This window comes from Bos indicus, chromosome 4 (assembly GCF_029378745.1).
Source record: "Bos indicus isolate NIAB-ARS_2022 breed Sahiwal x Tharparkar chromosome 4, NIAB-ARS_B.indTharparkar_mat_pri_1.0, whole genome shotgun sequence".
Classification (NCBI taxonomy): domain Eukaryota; kingdom Metazoa; phylum Chordata; class Mammalia; order Artiodactyla; family Bovidae; genus Bos; species Bos indicus.
The window spans coordinates 56,344,747-56,361,280 of NC_091763.1; the positions used below are offsets into that span (position 1 = coordinate 56,344,747).

General features: G+C 38.5%; 1 protein-coding gene across 2 annotated transcripts in view; it reads right to left on the reverse strand.

The window, feature by feature from the left end:
- Nucleotides 1-16,534, reverse strand: part of ZNF277 (zinc finger protein 277) — a 134,992-nt gene that overhangs the window by 15,262 nt on the left and 103,196 nt on the right. For both annotated transcript variants that reach the window (XM_070787256.1, XM_070787257.1), the window contains exons 5-7: nucleotides 9,869-9,960; nucleotides 3,560-3,670; nucleotides 680-812 (exon numbers count right to left, since the gene is read on the reverse strand). In XM_070787256.1, coding sequence (XP_070643357.1) covers nucleotides 680-812; nucleotides 3,560-3,670; nucleotides 9,869-9,960 — 336 coding nt within the window. The remainder of the gene's footprint in view (nucleotides 1-679; nucleotides 813-3,559; nucleotides 3,671-9,868; nucleotides 9,961-16,534) is intronic.

Here is a 16,534-nt window from a genome sequence, read left to right on the forward strand (position 1 = left end):
AACGATTATCTAGCACAGCACCCAGCACACCCAGACAACAATGTTTTTAGAAAAGAATATAGAAGTCCCTGCATTAATATATACAGAAGTATATAGTATACTGGAGAAGGAAATGCCAACCCACTCCAGTACTCTTGCCTGGTAAATTCCATGGATGGGGGAGCATGGTAGGGTATAGTCCATGGGGTCGCAAAGAGCTGGACACGACTGAGCGACTTCACTTTCTTTCTTTCTATAGTTCCTTTTGGAGAAGGAAATGGCAACCCACTCCAGTGTTCTTGTCTGGAGAATCCCATGGACGGAGGGGCCTGGTGGGCTACAGTCTATGGGGTTGCAAAGAGTCGGACACGACTAAGCAACTAACATACGTACATACATATAGTATACAGAATACAACAGTATATAGAATATAGAAGTCCCTGTGCTCAAGGTAACAGACAGTAAATGGGGGGCAATGTGTGGCTATCCAGATGTTTTACATTTATTTATTTGAGCAAGATCCCTACGACTTCTAGAGACACAACCTTTTTACTATATAAACACCTGGCAAATCAGAGACAAATCAAACCACGTTACCTTTTGTAAACTAACCATTGCTTGAAAGTATCCCTCAACCACATTTTGATGTTTGTAGACATGCAATCAAATTTTAAATTATGAACAGAAAAGAAAGCCTTACCAAATAATTGATGACATAAAATCGGTCATATTCTCTGTTCTTAGGATTGATCCGACGATGCTGTTTTTTCCTCATATGATCTTTAAGTGTATTTTTGTCCCTGAAGGTCTTCTCACAATACAAGCACTGCAAGCTACAAGAAAGACAAAAACACCAAGATTAAATAAGACCCTTGAATAGCTGTTGCAGTAGACCTTTATTATTATTATTGGGTCTTAAAATTTACTCATTTTTTAGGTCTCATAGAGTTTTCAAATGGGATGTAATATCCTTTTTGGAATCCCTCTCACTTTATTCATTTGGCTTTAGAGGATGTATGTTGTGGTTTATTTTGTAGTTGGCTATACTGGCCAACTTGGCTATTTAGTTAAAACTATGATAAAGATATCAATTACCCAAATTGATTTTGGTGCTTTACTAATTGAATTATCTATTCTAAAAATGAAAATATGTTCTTCAAATAATTATAATGATAACTAGCACTGGTTGCTTCCACTGAGTGTAATGATTAGTCTGTGGTTTGGCATATCCTATGACCTGGTTTGCAGGGTCTAACTCCTAACTCCAGCTGTGGGACTTGGTCAAGTTACTTATTATCTCTGTTACCACTCATATTCTGATCTCTAACCTGAAGATAACACCTACATTTTAGAGAATACTTATGACAATGTATACATATAAATTCATAACCATGAGAATAATTTACACAAAATATGAACAATATATGAACACATTTAAACCACACCTTAATTATATATATATGAATAAAATGCCTAGCATATTCATGGCACATAGTAAGCACTACTTTTACTATCTTATCATTCACATGTTCCTTCTGCTAGAGTATTTCCCCTAACTGGGAATCATTACCTAATGAGGCAGTAATGACCAATTTCAAACAGATTACTAGCAAAATGTCTTTTCTCATACTAAGCTGGACAGTTGATATTGCCTGGAACTTCTACCCAACAGTCATAAGAGTTCTACTTTCTAGTCACAAAGAATTCATGAAAACACTAAAATTATAACCGAGCAGGACACTATGGGGCATTCCCAGGACACAACCATTCCACCATGTCCTCTGCCTGCCTCTTGCCTGCAGAAAAGTTGCAGTCTTCCAGGCCTTCCCTGAGTCACAAAAGTCCATCTCAAGAATTAATGACTGACAAGATAGGAACATGTAGTGACAAAAACAGCAGTTGGGTCAGGAGAACTTGCATAAATTTGAATAGTAAATCAGCCATATGGCAGTCATGCAATTTTTAGTTCCTTCTTGAAGTTCCTGATGACCATGGGCATGTGGGCTCCAGATCTACTGGAACCTGAGGATTGATAATGTTAACTTTTGTGATACCGCCCTGTTACCTCAACATCAATCAATCAGAGAATTGTACATAAGCTGATCAAACATAGAGAACAGATTTATGGACACGGGGTGGTGGGAGGGAGAAGGAAGGAGAAGGTGAAATGTATGGAGAGAGTCACATGGAAACTTATATTATCATATATGAAATAGAGAGCCAGGGGGAATTTTCAGTATGACTCAGGGAACTCAAACAGGGGCTCTGTGACTATCTAGAGGGGTGGGCTGCGGAAGGAGATAGGAGGGGGGTTCAAGAGGGAGGGGACATACATATACCTATGACTGATGTTTGGCAGAAACCAACAAAATTCTGTAAAGCAATTATCCTTCAATTAAAAACTAAATAAATAAAAGAATTGCTTCCCTGAAACCCATTAGGGAGTTCTGGTCTTCTGAGCATGAGCCACCTGTTTTCCTTGTGTGGCCCTTGCAATAAACCTTTCTGTGTTAAACTGATGTTTTGGTTTGCTTGGTCTCACTGTGTGTTGGGCACATGAACTTGGGTTTGACAACAAAATGACTGAAATAAGTTTTTGTTGCTATTTTTGAATTCTTTTCCATCTTTACCAAACAACATCTCAATTATTTTTTATGCCACAGAAGTAACTATATTCCTTTATAGTAAACAATTTATGGGAAATAAGGATATTGATTACTGCTAGTCTTGCTAGAGAACACACCTGGTATTATTTTATAAATGAAGGATCATTCATTAAAAGAGTGAAGAGACTTGTTTTAATGTACTGTTGATACCAGAATTTGAATTTAGAATTTTATAATGGGTATTTCTTGCTCAATGTTATTGCTCCAAATGTTGTGGGCTGAGACACCACATTCATTAGTACTATATTTAAGTGAATAAAACTAGGGTTTGAGAGTAAAATCTTGAGCCCTTACTTAGAAAGAAGAGTGAACAGATTTTTGAAAGACATTTTGGTGATGTACAGAATTTTATTCCCTATTTCTACAAGTTAAACAGCCAGAATATAACCTCAAGAAAAGTGGAGTGTTATGATAATATAAATGTAAATTAACACTAAAGTTAAAAAAATACAAGCAGGATGCTATATTTCACCTAAAGTTGAATAATATCTAGGGATTTGACTTTACTAAATGTGTAGAATAATTATAGAGAGAAGCATAGAAATTAGAAATCCAAAGTGAAGAATAGTAGTTACTCAGGGAGATACTAATGAGGAAGGGAACAAAGGGAGACTCAAGGGACATAATCACATTCTCTTTCTTATGCTGGTAAGTATATTTTTCATACCCTATATAACATACCTTACAGTGGTATATACATTGTTTGCTACATATGACATTTATATTTAAAGGCGACTAAAAGGCAATATGATCTACACAAAATAAAGACTGTCATACAAAATGTGAACTCCTCCAACATGAGAAATGAGAAAATTCTATTTCTTTAATTACTTGTGACTATTAATTTTTAAAAATTCACAGTGGAGTCCAAGATTAAGATAGCTTTAGGTTGTGTTTCATAAAAATGTACTTACTTGTCAAGCTTTTTCTGTAATGTACACAGAAATTCATTGCAGTTTACAATGTTGTCTGGCAATCCAATGTTGAAAGCATGTTCTCTGGCCATGTGGTTCAAAAGAACAGATCTAGGAAGAAATTTGAGCAATCTGCATTATTTATAACTCATCTAGGAACAAATCAGGTCAGGAGTATCATTTATATAATGATAACAATACTAATTAGAAGACAAGCAAAGGTTAAACATGCGACACACATTTGGGCTATGAAAGAGTTAATGCCTTATGAAGTTTGGTCGCTAAGTCACGTCTGACTCTTTGCTATTCCCATGGACTGTAGCCCACCAGGATCCTCTGTCCATGGGATTTTCCAGACAAGACTACCAGAGTGGGTTGCCATTTCCTTCTCCAGGGAATCTTCCCAACTCAGGGAAGGAACCTGTGTCTCCTGCATTGGGAGGTGTATTTTTTACCACTGAGCCACCAGGGAAGTCTGTGTTATAGTATGCATGTAAGCATATCAGTTCTTTAAAGGGAGTCCAAATGTGTTCCACAATCTGCCACTGAGCAGGATTACACTCTACTGGTGAATTGAGTATCTGTCCTTTAAACTATTAAATAAATGTGCTTTGCCTACTCTTCCAATTAATGAGGAAGAGATAACTGCTCAAGAGAAATATATAAACAAATATAACCTAGGATCACAGACATTTAGTTAGCTTATCATTGGATGCAAAACTGGAATCCACAGTTCACATATCTAATTTCATGTAAGGGTTATGATAACTTGCATACACAATGACCATCTTTTTGGTCAGTTCATGTATAGAAGGAAAATTTTAATTTATGTAATATAATGTAACTTTTACACAGAAAAAATCTTATGTGTAAAATATATACTTTGGGCGTTTGCCACAAATTTAGTTCATAAAACAAAGGTGACAGTTTTGGGGGACTTATTAGTACACGTACCAATGACAGACTATGTACAGTGACATTACACAGTTTATTTTTTCTAACTTGTTTAGACCCATGCTGCTGCTGCTGCTAAGGTGCTTCAGTCGAGTCCGACTCTGTGCGACCCCATGGACGGCAGCCCACCAGGCTCCCCTGTCCCCAGGATTCTCCAGGCAAGAACACTGGAGTGGGTTGCCATTTGCTTCTCCAATGCGTGAAAGTGAAAAGTGAAAGTGAAGTTGCTCAGTTGTGTCTGACTCTCTGTGACCTCATGGACTGCAGCCTACTAGGCTCCTCCGTCCATGGGATTTTCCAGGCAAGAGTACTGGAGCTGGCCCCAAATTGCTTTTTTTTTTTTTTCTCTTCAGAAAGTGAAATATAGCATCCACCTTCATGAAAATATTTGACTTTTTTCTTTAGTATATAATAGACACATTTATGAATCTCATAGTTCATATGTCCATTTGTCCAACCACTTAAGTATTATAGACAAATTTGAATAAAACTAGCATGTGCTGGACTACTCCACAGTACCTTTTGGGCCTGTAAGGGGATCCCCCAGGGACAGCCCAGACAGAGCTGGACTTTTCCAGGGGTTCCAGGCATGAGGCCCAGGCTGTGGAAGGGTCCAGGCAGAAGCAGAGTTGGGGTCCTCTTGCAGGGATTGGGATGGGTGAGTGGCAGGCTGTGAGGCAGATGGTTGGAGAGCTTCCCCTAACCTCAAGCCTGTGCTGGGGCAGAGTTCAGTGCCTCTAGATCCAGACCCTATATTGTACCTGGAAGGATTCAGCAATCATTAACAGCTGGTTCAAGGCCTATGAATGGATTAGGAGGATTAAGGATTACTTCACCCTAGTCCATGTGGCATTAGGATCTTTCACTTTTAAGAGTTGTACTGAATGTACTTATGGGAGATTACTGCTCTCAATTTCTCTGGGACCTAAAGGCTTGATATCTAGGGTCCGTAAGTTAGGAGACGGGAGCTAAGCCAATGCATTCTTCCTTTCTCAAATATTTCTCCCTTGTTTCACTGTAGGAATAAAGGTTTCCCTACATAGTTAAACAATGCAGTTTGCCTGAAGCAGTATCAATTGGGATAAATGAAAGGTTGGTCACAAAACTTAAATGGAAAATCTGGGGAATGAGATGATTATAGGGGATTGACTTCTAAGGATCTAGAAACACACATGTGCAGGGCTGTGTGCATCCCAAAGAAATCCCTGAGAAGACCCTAATCTCTCACCGGTGGCTGACTCTGAGACTCTATACAAGCAGGAAGTGAAAGTTAAGGCAGAGCTGTAAACTGATGGAGCACTGAAGATAGGTCCCAAGCCAAACACAGAACTCCTTGGCAAAGGAAAGAAGATATGTTTTCTCAAGGCTCGCTGACATATCATTATTGAACACTGAGCTGAGTAGATACGTTCAGCAGCCATACTTGACAAACAATACATGCTTTAGAGAATTAGTTCAGGAAACTCACTAAATACACAAATAGCAACAACAAAAACTCTGTTTGCGTAGGGGACAAATTTAATTTCTGTAGTTATCACATTATTTAAAATGTTGAGTTTTCAACAAACAAATTACAAGACATGCAAAGAAAAGAAACTATGGCCTACCATATGAAAAGAAAGTAGTCAGTAGAAACTGTCACTATTTCTGAGTAAGCCCAAATGTTGGACATAACAGACAAAGATCATAAGATAAATTAGATTATAAAAATATGTGCAAAGAACTAAAGAAAACCATGACTAAATAATCAAAAAAAGGTATAAGAAGGATACCCTTACGAAAATGGGAATACTAATAAAAAGATAGAAATTCAACAAAACATACAAATTCTGGAGATGAAATGTATAGTAACTGAAATGAAAAATTCACTAGAAGGGCCCAAAAGAAAATTTGAATTGGAGAACAAAGAATCAATGAACTTGAAGATCAATTGAGATTTTTCAGTCTGCAGAACAGAAGAAGAAACAACGCCGAAAATTAAATTGAGCCTCAGAGATTATTACATCTACCAATCTACGTATAATAGGATTCCCCAAAAGCAAAAAGGATAGGGGCAGAAATAATATTTGAAGAAATAACAGCTAAAAACTCCCCAAATTTGATGGAAAACATTAACTGAAACATTGAAGAAGCCCGATAAACTTCATGTAGAATAAATTAGAGAGACCCATACCAAGAGAAAAAATGAAGATGAAATCAAGACATTGCCAGATAATAAAACCTGAGCAAATTCATTGTTAAAGGACTTGCCCAATATGAAACTAAAACAAATCCTTTGGGATAAAATAAAATAATGCTAGATAGTAATTCAAATATACATTAAAAAAATATGCACCGGTAAAGGTAGTCACATAGTCAAATATAAAAGGCAGTGTAAATGAATTTCTGTTTATAAATCTTTTCTTCCCATATCTGATGTAAAAATAACTGCATGAAACAAAAATTTTAAAGACATGTTAATGAGCTTATTATGTATAAAGATGTAATTTATGTGACAATAATAGCACAAAGGAGTGGGGGAGGAGCAAGCCATTTTGGAGCAAATTTTTCTGTGTTTTGTTGAAATTACACTGGTATTAATCTGAGTTCAACTGTTTTAAGTTAAAATGTCAGTTGTAATCTCCAGTGAATTATAGTGGATCGTGAGTAGACCACTAGAAAATAACTCAAAAAATGAGGTAAAAGTAACAAGGGAATTGAAATGGTGCCCTAGAAAATGTCTACTCACCAAAAAAGAAGGCAGTAATGGAGGAAAGAAATTTTTAAAAACTTTATTAATAAACAGAAAAATGGTATAAGTAAATCCCATCTCATCAGTAATGACACTACAATAAACATTAACACAGGATAGCAAGAATGTCCTCATTTTTCTATCCTTGACCATTATCCACGCCATATGTTTTTCTATTGTTTTTATGCCCAGGCTGGAAGAACACAAATATAATCCCCAAACATTGCTAATATCATGCATAGCTGGAATCAGGTTATATTGTTGATCTTTCATTATAAACAGACTTTTCATAAACAAGAGCAGCAGAAGGATAGGGGACATTTTATAAAAATAAGACATTGCTTTTCTTTATCATTGGTTAAAGCTGTGGCAAGTGGTGCAGTGATAAAGAATCTGCCTACCAATGGAGAAGACGCAGGAGACGCAGGTTTGATCCCTGGGTTGGGAAGATCCCCTGGAGTAGGAAATGGCAGCCCACGCCAGTATTTTTGCCTGGTAAATTCCATGGACAGAGGAGCCTGGCAGGCTACAGTCCATGGGTTTGCAAAGAGTCGGAGAAGAGTGAGCACCCACGCATGCACATGCACTCGGTTGTATGGTGCAAGATAAAGCAAACTTCTGTCTCTGCAACAGGCTGACTGCCTTTCTCTATCAAACTTTCACTCATTATATCCTGATACCCATGTATCCCTGAGTTTAATATAAGGATATATATTTCAAATCATGTCAGTATCTACATTTATCAAAAAAACTTAAGCTATAGAAAATAAAAATATTTGTAGATTTTTAATACTAGAGATTCCTAATAATAGTCACATGGCTCCTTACTGGGTTAATCATAGTCTTAATGTTAAATCAGAAATAACATGTTAAAAGGAAGTAGCAGCGCTTGGTAAACTTTTTGATAGATAGCTGGTCCTCACTGCCATCCCCATAAATCTCTTTGAAACAGACAGTGTTAAAAGCATAATGACTAGCCTTGGCATAGGTTTTCCTCTATGCTAACTGATCTATATGAGTATCAAATCTTCATAACTGGTGTTTTCAACATTGATGCTTCATCCAAACCCTTTTCTAAATTCAAACAAATAGTTACCCTCTCCTTTTCAATGTTTTTCAGACAACAATGTTGGATACTGTGCTTAGCCATTTTTTTTAAACTAAAGACTGCTTTCCTTCAAGTGGGCAGCAGAATGATTGTCCACTCTATGTTGTCATTAAAACTATTCCCATTTCCTAGAGTTACAACCTCATGACTTGTATTTAATGTACACTTGTAAATATTACTGTTGTATAAAAAGAAATTTGTCTGGTCTTTGTCTTTGGTTCCAGGCACTGAACTTCAAAAACCCTTGGAATTTGTTATGCCAATAAAGTAACTTGTGGTAGGCTTCTAGAATGTTTCAGAACAGGGGTTAATTGCCATAAAGACTAAATAACTAAGTGATCAAAGTTTAGGGACCCAGAGCCACCCTGACCTCCAGAGAGGAGAGAGGGTCTGGAGACTAAGTTCCGTAATTAAATTAAGTAAGTATGCTCACATAATGAAGCATGTAAAAATTCTGGATACCAAAACTCAGTGAAGATTCTTGGTTGACGTGCCAGGAGGTGATAGATTCTGATTCTTTGAGAAGGCACAGAAGTTCTGTGTTTAGGACCCATCCAGATCCAGCTCTATATGCCTCTTAATCTGACTGTTCCTGATCTGTATCTTTTATGGCTAACACTTTTCTGAGTAGTCATTCTAGTGAATTAATGAACCTAAGCAAATTATTGGTGGAAATCTCTGAATTTGTAGCCAGTTGGTCAAAAGTGCAGCTGTCCAAGGGAATTTCTGAATTTGTGTGGTATCTAAAGAGAGGGCAGTCTTGTAGGGGATGATGCCCTTAAACCCACAGTGAAGTGAAAGTCGCTCAGTTGTGTCCAACTCTTTGCAACCCCATGGACTATATAGTCCATGGAATTCTCCAGGCGAGAATACTGGAGTGGGTAGCCTTTTCCTTCTCCAGGGGATCTTTCCAACCCAGGGATCAAACCCAGGTCTCATGCATTGCAGGCAGATTCTTTACCAGCTGAGCCACAAGGGAAGCCCAAGAATACTGCAGTGGGTAGCCTATCCCTTCTCCAGTGGAATCTGATGCTAACTCTATGTGATTAGTTTTAGAACTGAATCAGAGTATATCAGTTGGTTTTAGGCCAGTTGGGGCTGGTGACAGAATTACCAATTCCCCATTTATTTTCCCCCTTAGATCTTTATCATTTTTAATGTTTAAAAATAAAACACCAAAAGCTGCTGAAGGTTTAGAGTTTACAAGTTAATACAGAAGGGCACATCTGTTGCACATGGTCTTGGCCTGTCAACGGATTTTAAAAAGCCCTACAACATTAAACAGAAATCTATTTCTGGCTTTTAAAAAAATTTATTCCCCTACTTTGCTTAGAGCAACTACATTCCATCTTTGATGTTTGGTATATTAAAAAAAAAAAATTACTGTGGATATATGAAAGGGGACTGAGCCAATGCATGTAACTTAATCTATATAAGATTAAAACACCCACTGTCAGCATTTTGATAAGTTTTCAGATGAAAAACAGTAACATTTAAATACATACACAACAGCTACCTGTTTCCGAGGAACTCCTCATTGCAAAACATACAAATGCCACGAAAGCTGTTATCATTTCGTTCTTGTTGCTGTTGCTCCAGAATTTCTTTCTGTAAAGGAAAAACAGATACATTATGTTATCTGTAATAAATGCATAGCTAGCTAGTGAAAAATGTCATGGTCTGGTTGGGAGGAAACTGGAGAGAGGCACAAAGGAAGTAAATGAACACTGATGATATTTCAAATTTCTGCATTCCTGTTCTTGTACCTAAATTCCAAGTTCATACAGTTAAATGCCGGACAACACAGTATTTGGATAGCTATGCAGGAAACAAAGTCAACAGGGTCTTACCATCCTTTCCCGACTTTGTCCTTTCTCCTATCTTTATCAGTAATTTCCCAATCTCATTCTCTTCCAAAAGTAAAAATGTGCTCCTTTCTGAAATTCTCAGTTTAGTTTGTAATCAAGTTCTGATCAATGTTTTTTACTTGATCTGTCTTTCATATTACTTCTCTCCACCAATCCCATTGCCATCACCCTGAATCCAGTCTTTAGTCAGTCATTATGCGGTTACTATGAGTAAGTCTCCTAGAAGGTCTGCCTGATTTTAATCCTTTTTTCTACCATATTCACCCTCTCTTTGGCAGGTAGAAAAAACTCTTAGAATTATTTTCATGTATAATTATCTTGTTACTCTCCAATTCATATAATTTAAAATATGCACCAGTAACATCCTATTCTAGTCAAGGTGGTTCTAAACATTGCTTTTCCTTGAGGTGATTTTATTTCTCTTTGCTTTTTCATTCTTATAAATATTAACTGTTCTTTAAGATCCAAGCTGATTCCTATTTCTGCCATGTAGTCAGCTCTGAATTACAGTACAATAGTTAAAGAGTTCAGACTCTGAAACATTGAATAGAACTAGATTTGAAGCCTGATGTGCTGTACCCCATGGGGTTGTTGCAAGGAGTTGGATACCACTTAGCGACTGAACAACAATTACAACTCACTTATACTTGATATTTTATTTAACCTCTATAATACTTAGTTTTCTCAATTTAAGATGAAAATACTACCTCACAGCATTGTTTACAGGATAAGATCAGAAATTTGTGTAAAGAATTCAGATTGCACACATGTATGGTCAGGCCACTCAAGATGGCTGTTCTCCTGCTCTCTGTACATCCCCTGCCTAACCAGTCCCTGCTTCACCTCTATCTTACGTACAAGACTGACCATAAAGAAGGCTGAGTGCCAAAGAATTGATGCTTTTGAACTGCGGTGTTGGAGAAGACTCTTGAGAGTCTCTTGGACTAAAAGGAGATCAAACAAGTCAAATCCTAAAGGAAATCAACACTGAATATTCATTGGAAGGACTGATGCTGAAGCTCCAACACTTTGGCCACCTGATGTGAAGAGCCCATTCATTGGAAAAGACCCTGATGTTGGGAAAGATTGAAGGCAGGAGAAGTGGGTGACAGAGGATGAGATGGTTGGATGGTATCACCGACTCAATGCACATGAGTTTGAGCAAGCTCTGGGAGGTGGTGAAGGACAGGGAAGCCTAGCGTGCTGCAGTCCATGGGGGTCGCAAAGTATGGGATATGACTGACTGAATAATAACAACACATGACACATTCCTACACACAAGCCTCAGGCCCCAGCTAGTGATTGTTCTTATCAAAGGGGCAGTGAGGGGCGTGCCCCTTTACTGGTCTCCTGGTAACTAAGGAGCTCATCTGACCTCACTTCCCCTATGATTGGTAAATTGCTTTACCATCATCTCTTTTGCTTGCTTTATTTTCTGAATGGATATGAAAACTCTGAAATTAAAAGAGAGTGTTTTATGCTGTTCTTATTTTACATCTGCATACTACTCTCCAGCTACTCTTATAACATGAAGCTCAAAATAGGAACTTCATAAAGTCCATTACTGATTCTATAAATATTTGTAGGACAGCCTAAAAAGGAGCTAGTATCTAGAAGCTTAATAAATTCCACTGGTACTTCTGGAAATCTATCATCAAACATTTAGAAATATTAATCCACTGAAGAAAAAAAAAACCAATTCAATCAACTTCTGCTTTCAGTCATGATGAAAATAATGGATACTGGACTTCCCCTTCCCCTGTAAACTATTATAAAACAAGTTGCTTCATATATTGTATCTGTTTTCAGAAAATGGATAATAGCACTGTGATGGATGAGTAAAAATAAATAATACATTGCCAGTTTTCTGTTGGGTAGTATTTTCCAAATCACAACACAGGGAAGTTAAACCCAAATGAAGGGTATGTATCTACCTCAGTTGGTGGAGAAGAAAAAAGAAAAGAAGAAAAAAAAGACTGGCATTTAGCATACTTTAAAAGCAAGAGAAATTTGTGGGACAAGGTACTAGAGAGAAGAAGCTTTAGAGGAGGAGCTCAAGAAACCTAGACTGGGATTCTTTGTATCTTTGCCCAAATACTGAGCTCTGTACATATAGGGGTAATCCCTGGTGGCTCAGTGGTAAAGGATCTGCTGCAATGCAGGAGACATGGGTTTGATCCTGGGGTTGGGAAGAGCCCCTGGAGAAGGAAACAGTAACCCACTCCAGTATCCTGCCTGGGAAATTCATGAGCAGAGAAACCTGGTGGGCTACAGTCCATGGGATAGAAAGGGTTGGACACAAGTGAGCGACTAAACCACCACCACAACCCATGTATAGGACAGGACTCTGTGAGGCCTGATAGGGGAGTTCCAGGGGCTGTGAAGCTTAATGGGGATTCTAGAAGTCACAGCATTGGACTCGGTATGTTGGAACTCTTGACACACAGAATGGAGAGACCTTGCTCAACACTACAGGCACACAGCAAATATAAAAGAACACTTTTCACTTCATGAAGCTTAGGGCTTTCTGTTGGTGGCAGGTGGATAGATAAAAGCAAAAGAAACAAAGGGAGTAAGGTTGATGTATCAGAAAATTTTAATTATTGCTTTTTAAGTGAATCTTACATAAAAACTGAAAGTGACAGTAAAAGTCAAATTAAAGGAAAAGCGAACCTTGATAAACATGTATAGCTTAACTAAAAGAGAGAAAACACATCTCAGAGCCCTATATTTACAACTATGTTAGCAGCAAAACAAAAAACCAACAGATAATGCTCTTGATAAAGATCACTTTAAATACCATGCAGTAAGGCTGAGCAATACTTTCTTGGCCTGCTCGTGTTTTTGGACTATAAGACCAGTAAACATTTATTAAAATCATCATTCTGGCTCATATTTCTCAGGCTGGTGATAATATAACCTAAAGTTGGCTAAAGAAATGTCTTACTGAAAAAAAAAAAAAAGAAAAAAGAAAAGAAATGTCTTACTGAACATTTCCCTGGTTTTGATTAGCACAAACATAACACATTTCTGAGTTTAAACCACAGTGATACTAAGCCATCTACAGTTTACTCTGGCCAAATTTAAGTTTTATCAGTTGACCCTAATTGATACAACCTAAGGGTAGACACCTGAAGCTGTGTAACTTCTTCTTGCTGCTGCTGCTGCTAAGTCGCTTCAGTCGTGTTCGACTCTGTGCGACCCCATAGACGGTAGCCCACCAGGCTCCCCCCGTCCCTGGGATTCTCAAGGCAAGAACACTGGAGTGGGTTGCCATTTCCTTCTCCAATGCATGAAAGTGAAGAGTGAAAGTCAAGTTGCTCAGTCGTGTCCGACTCTTAGCGACCCCATGGACTGCAGCCTACCAGGCTCCTGTGTCCATGGGATTCTCCAGGCAAGACTCCTCTTAGGAGAGCCTAATTTGCATTTTGGTGAATTAGAAGGAGCATGGAATAGACAGGGCAGTAAAGCAAGAAGCCACTTTTTAATGGCAAGTAGCTAAAACTGCTCTGTTCTATTTGCATCCTTGAGCTTCCAACCATCTCTACTAACAGAACATGAGCTCCTTTATGCACAACTTATTACAATAGAGTCTTAAAAACACAAGATAACTAAGTTTATACCCCTGGTGCAACAACAAACACACTACAAATCTGAATACTCTCTTGAAAATCAAAATAAAATTCTCAAAGGAGAGGAGTTTATAAAACATTGATTATCTCTTACTCATAAAAGACTGGAACTTCTTATGCTAATTCTTATTAGCATTTCATATAGGCTATAAAAAGGTGGCAAGAACACAGAAAAACTGTACAAAAAAGATCTTCACGACCCAGATAATTATGATGGTGTGATCACTCATCCAGAGCCAGACATTCTGGAATGTGAAGTCAAGTGAGCCTTAGGAAGCATCACTATGAACAAACCTAGTGGATGTAATGGAATTCCAGTTGAGCTACTTCAAATCCTAAAAGATGATGCTTTGAAAGTGCTGCACTCAAAATGCCAGCAAATTTGGAAAACTCACTAGTGGCCACAAGACTGGAAAACGTCAGTTTTCATTCCAATCCCAAAGAAGGGCAATGCCAAAGAATGCTCAAACTACTGCACAATTGCACTCATCTCACACGCTAGTAAAGCAATGCTCAAAATTCTCCAAGCCAAGCTTCAGCAATACATGAACCGTGAACTTCCAGATGTTCAAGCTGGTTTTAGAAAAGGCAGAGGAACCAGAGATCAAATTGCCAACATCCGCTGGATCACTGAAAAAGCCAGAGAGTTCCAGAAAAACATCTGCTGCTGCTTTATTGACTAAGCCAAAGCCTTTGACTGCGTAGATCACAATAAACTGTGGAAAATTTTGAAAGAGATGGGAATACCAACCCCCCTGACCTGCCTCCTGAGAAATCTCTATGCAGGTCAGAAAGCAATAGTTAGAACTGGACATGGAACAACAGACTGATTCCAAATAGGAAAAGGAGTACGTCAAAGCTGTATATTGTCACTGAGCTTATTTAACTTATATGCAGAGTACATCACGAGAAACGGTGGGCTGGAAGAAACACAAGCTGGAATCAAGATTGCTGGGAGAAATATCAATAACCTCAGAAACGCAGATGAAACCACACTTATGGCAGAAAGTGAAGAAGAACTAAAGAACCTCTTGATGAAAGTGAAAGAAAAGAGTGAAAAAGTTGGCTTAAAGCTCAACATTCAGAAAACAAAGATCATGGCATTCGGTCCCATCACTTCATGGCAAATAGATGGGGAAACAGTGGAAACAGTGTCAGACTTTATTTTTTGGGGCTCCAAAATCACTGCAGATGGTGAATGCAACCATGAAATAAAAGACGCTTACTCCTTGGAAGGAAAGTTATGACCAACCTAGACAGCATATTAAAAAGCAGAGACATTCCTTTGCCAGCAAAGGTCCGTCTAGTCAAGGCTATGGTTTTTCCAGTGGTCATGTATGGATGTGACAGTTGGACTATAAAGAAAGCTGAGCACTGAAGAATTGATGCTTTTGAACTGTGGTGTTGGAGAAGACTCTTGAGAGTCCCTTGGACTCCAAGGAGATCCACCCAGTCCATCCTAAAGGAGATCAGTCCTGGGTTTTCATTGGAAGGACTCATGTTGAAGCTGAAACTCCAATACTTTGGCCACCTGATGCGAAGAGCTGATTCATTTGAAAAGACCCTGATGCTGGGAGGGTTGGGGGCAGCAGGAGAAGGGGATGACAGAAGATGAGATGGCTGGATGGCATCACCGACTCAATGGACATGAGTTTGAGTGAACTCTGGGAGTTGGTGATGGACAGGGAGGCCTGGCGTGCTGTGATTCATGGGGTCGCAAACAGTTGGAGATGACTGAGCGACTGAACTGAAGATATTTATGTAAACAAATATAACAGCGTACTGTATATGTAAGTTATCCTAAAAACTGGAATTTATTATTGGTTATTAATTAAAAAATTCTGAAGTACTTTTTTAAGAATTCACAACTGATAATTTTTAGAAATAGAGTTACATAGAGAATTTTATATTGTTGTGGGAAAAGAAATTGGAGGATGAGTTTTACTTTTTTTCAATTAATTGCTTTCACTTGATACAGCATATATATTTTAATAAGTACATATTTCAAAACTTATTTTCAAATTTTTATTTATTTATTTATTTATTTATTTTTGGCCATGCTGGGTCTTTGCTGCTGCAAGGGCTTTCCTTTAGTTGTGGTGAGTGGGCGCTACTCTTTAGTTGCAGTGCGTGGGCTTCTCATTGTGGTGGCTTCTCTTGTTGAGGAGTATGGACTCTGCGGCATGTGGGCTTCAGTAGTTGCAGCATGTGGGCTCAGTGGTGCTGCTTCGGGGCTCTAGAGCACAGGCTAATAGTTGTGGCACACAGGCTTTGTTGCCCAGCAGCACGTGGGATCTTCCCAGACCAGGGATCGAAACGGTATCTCTTGCACTGGTAGGCGGATTCTCTACCACTGAGCCACCAGGATGTTCAGGTCAGTTCAGTCGCTCAGTCGTGTCTGACTCTTTGCGACCCTATGGACTGCAGCATGTCAGCCTTTCCAGTCCATCACCAACTCCTGGAGCTTGCTCAAACTCACTGTCCATCACGTTGGTGATGCCATCCAACCGTCTCATCCTCTGTTGTTCTCTTCTCTTCCTGCCTTCAATCTTTGCCAGCATCAGGGTCTTTTCCAATGAGTCAGTTCTTTGCATTAGGTGGCCAAAGTATTGGAGTTTCAGCTTCAACATCAGTCCTTCCAATGAATATTCAGAACTGATTTCCTTTAGGATGGACTAGTTT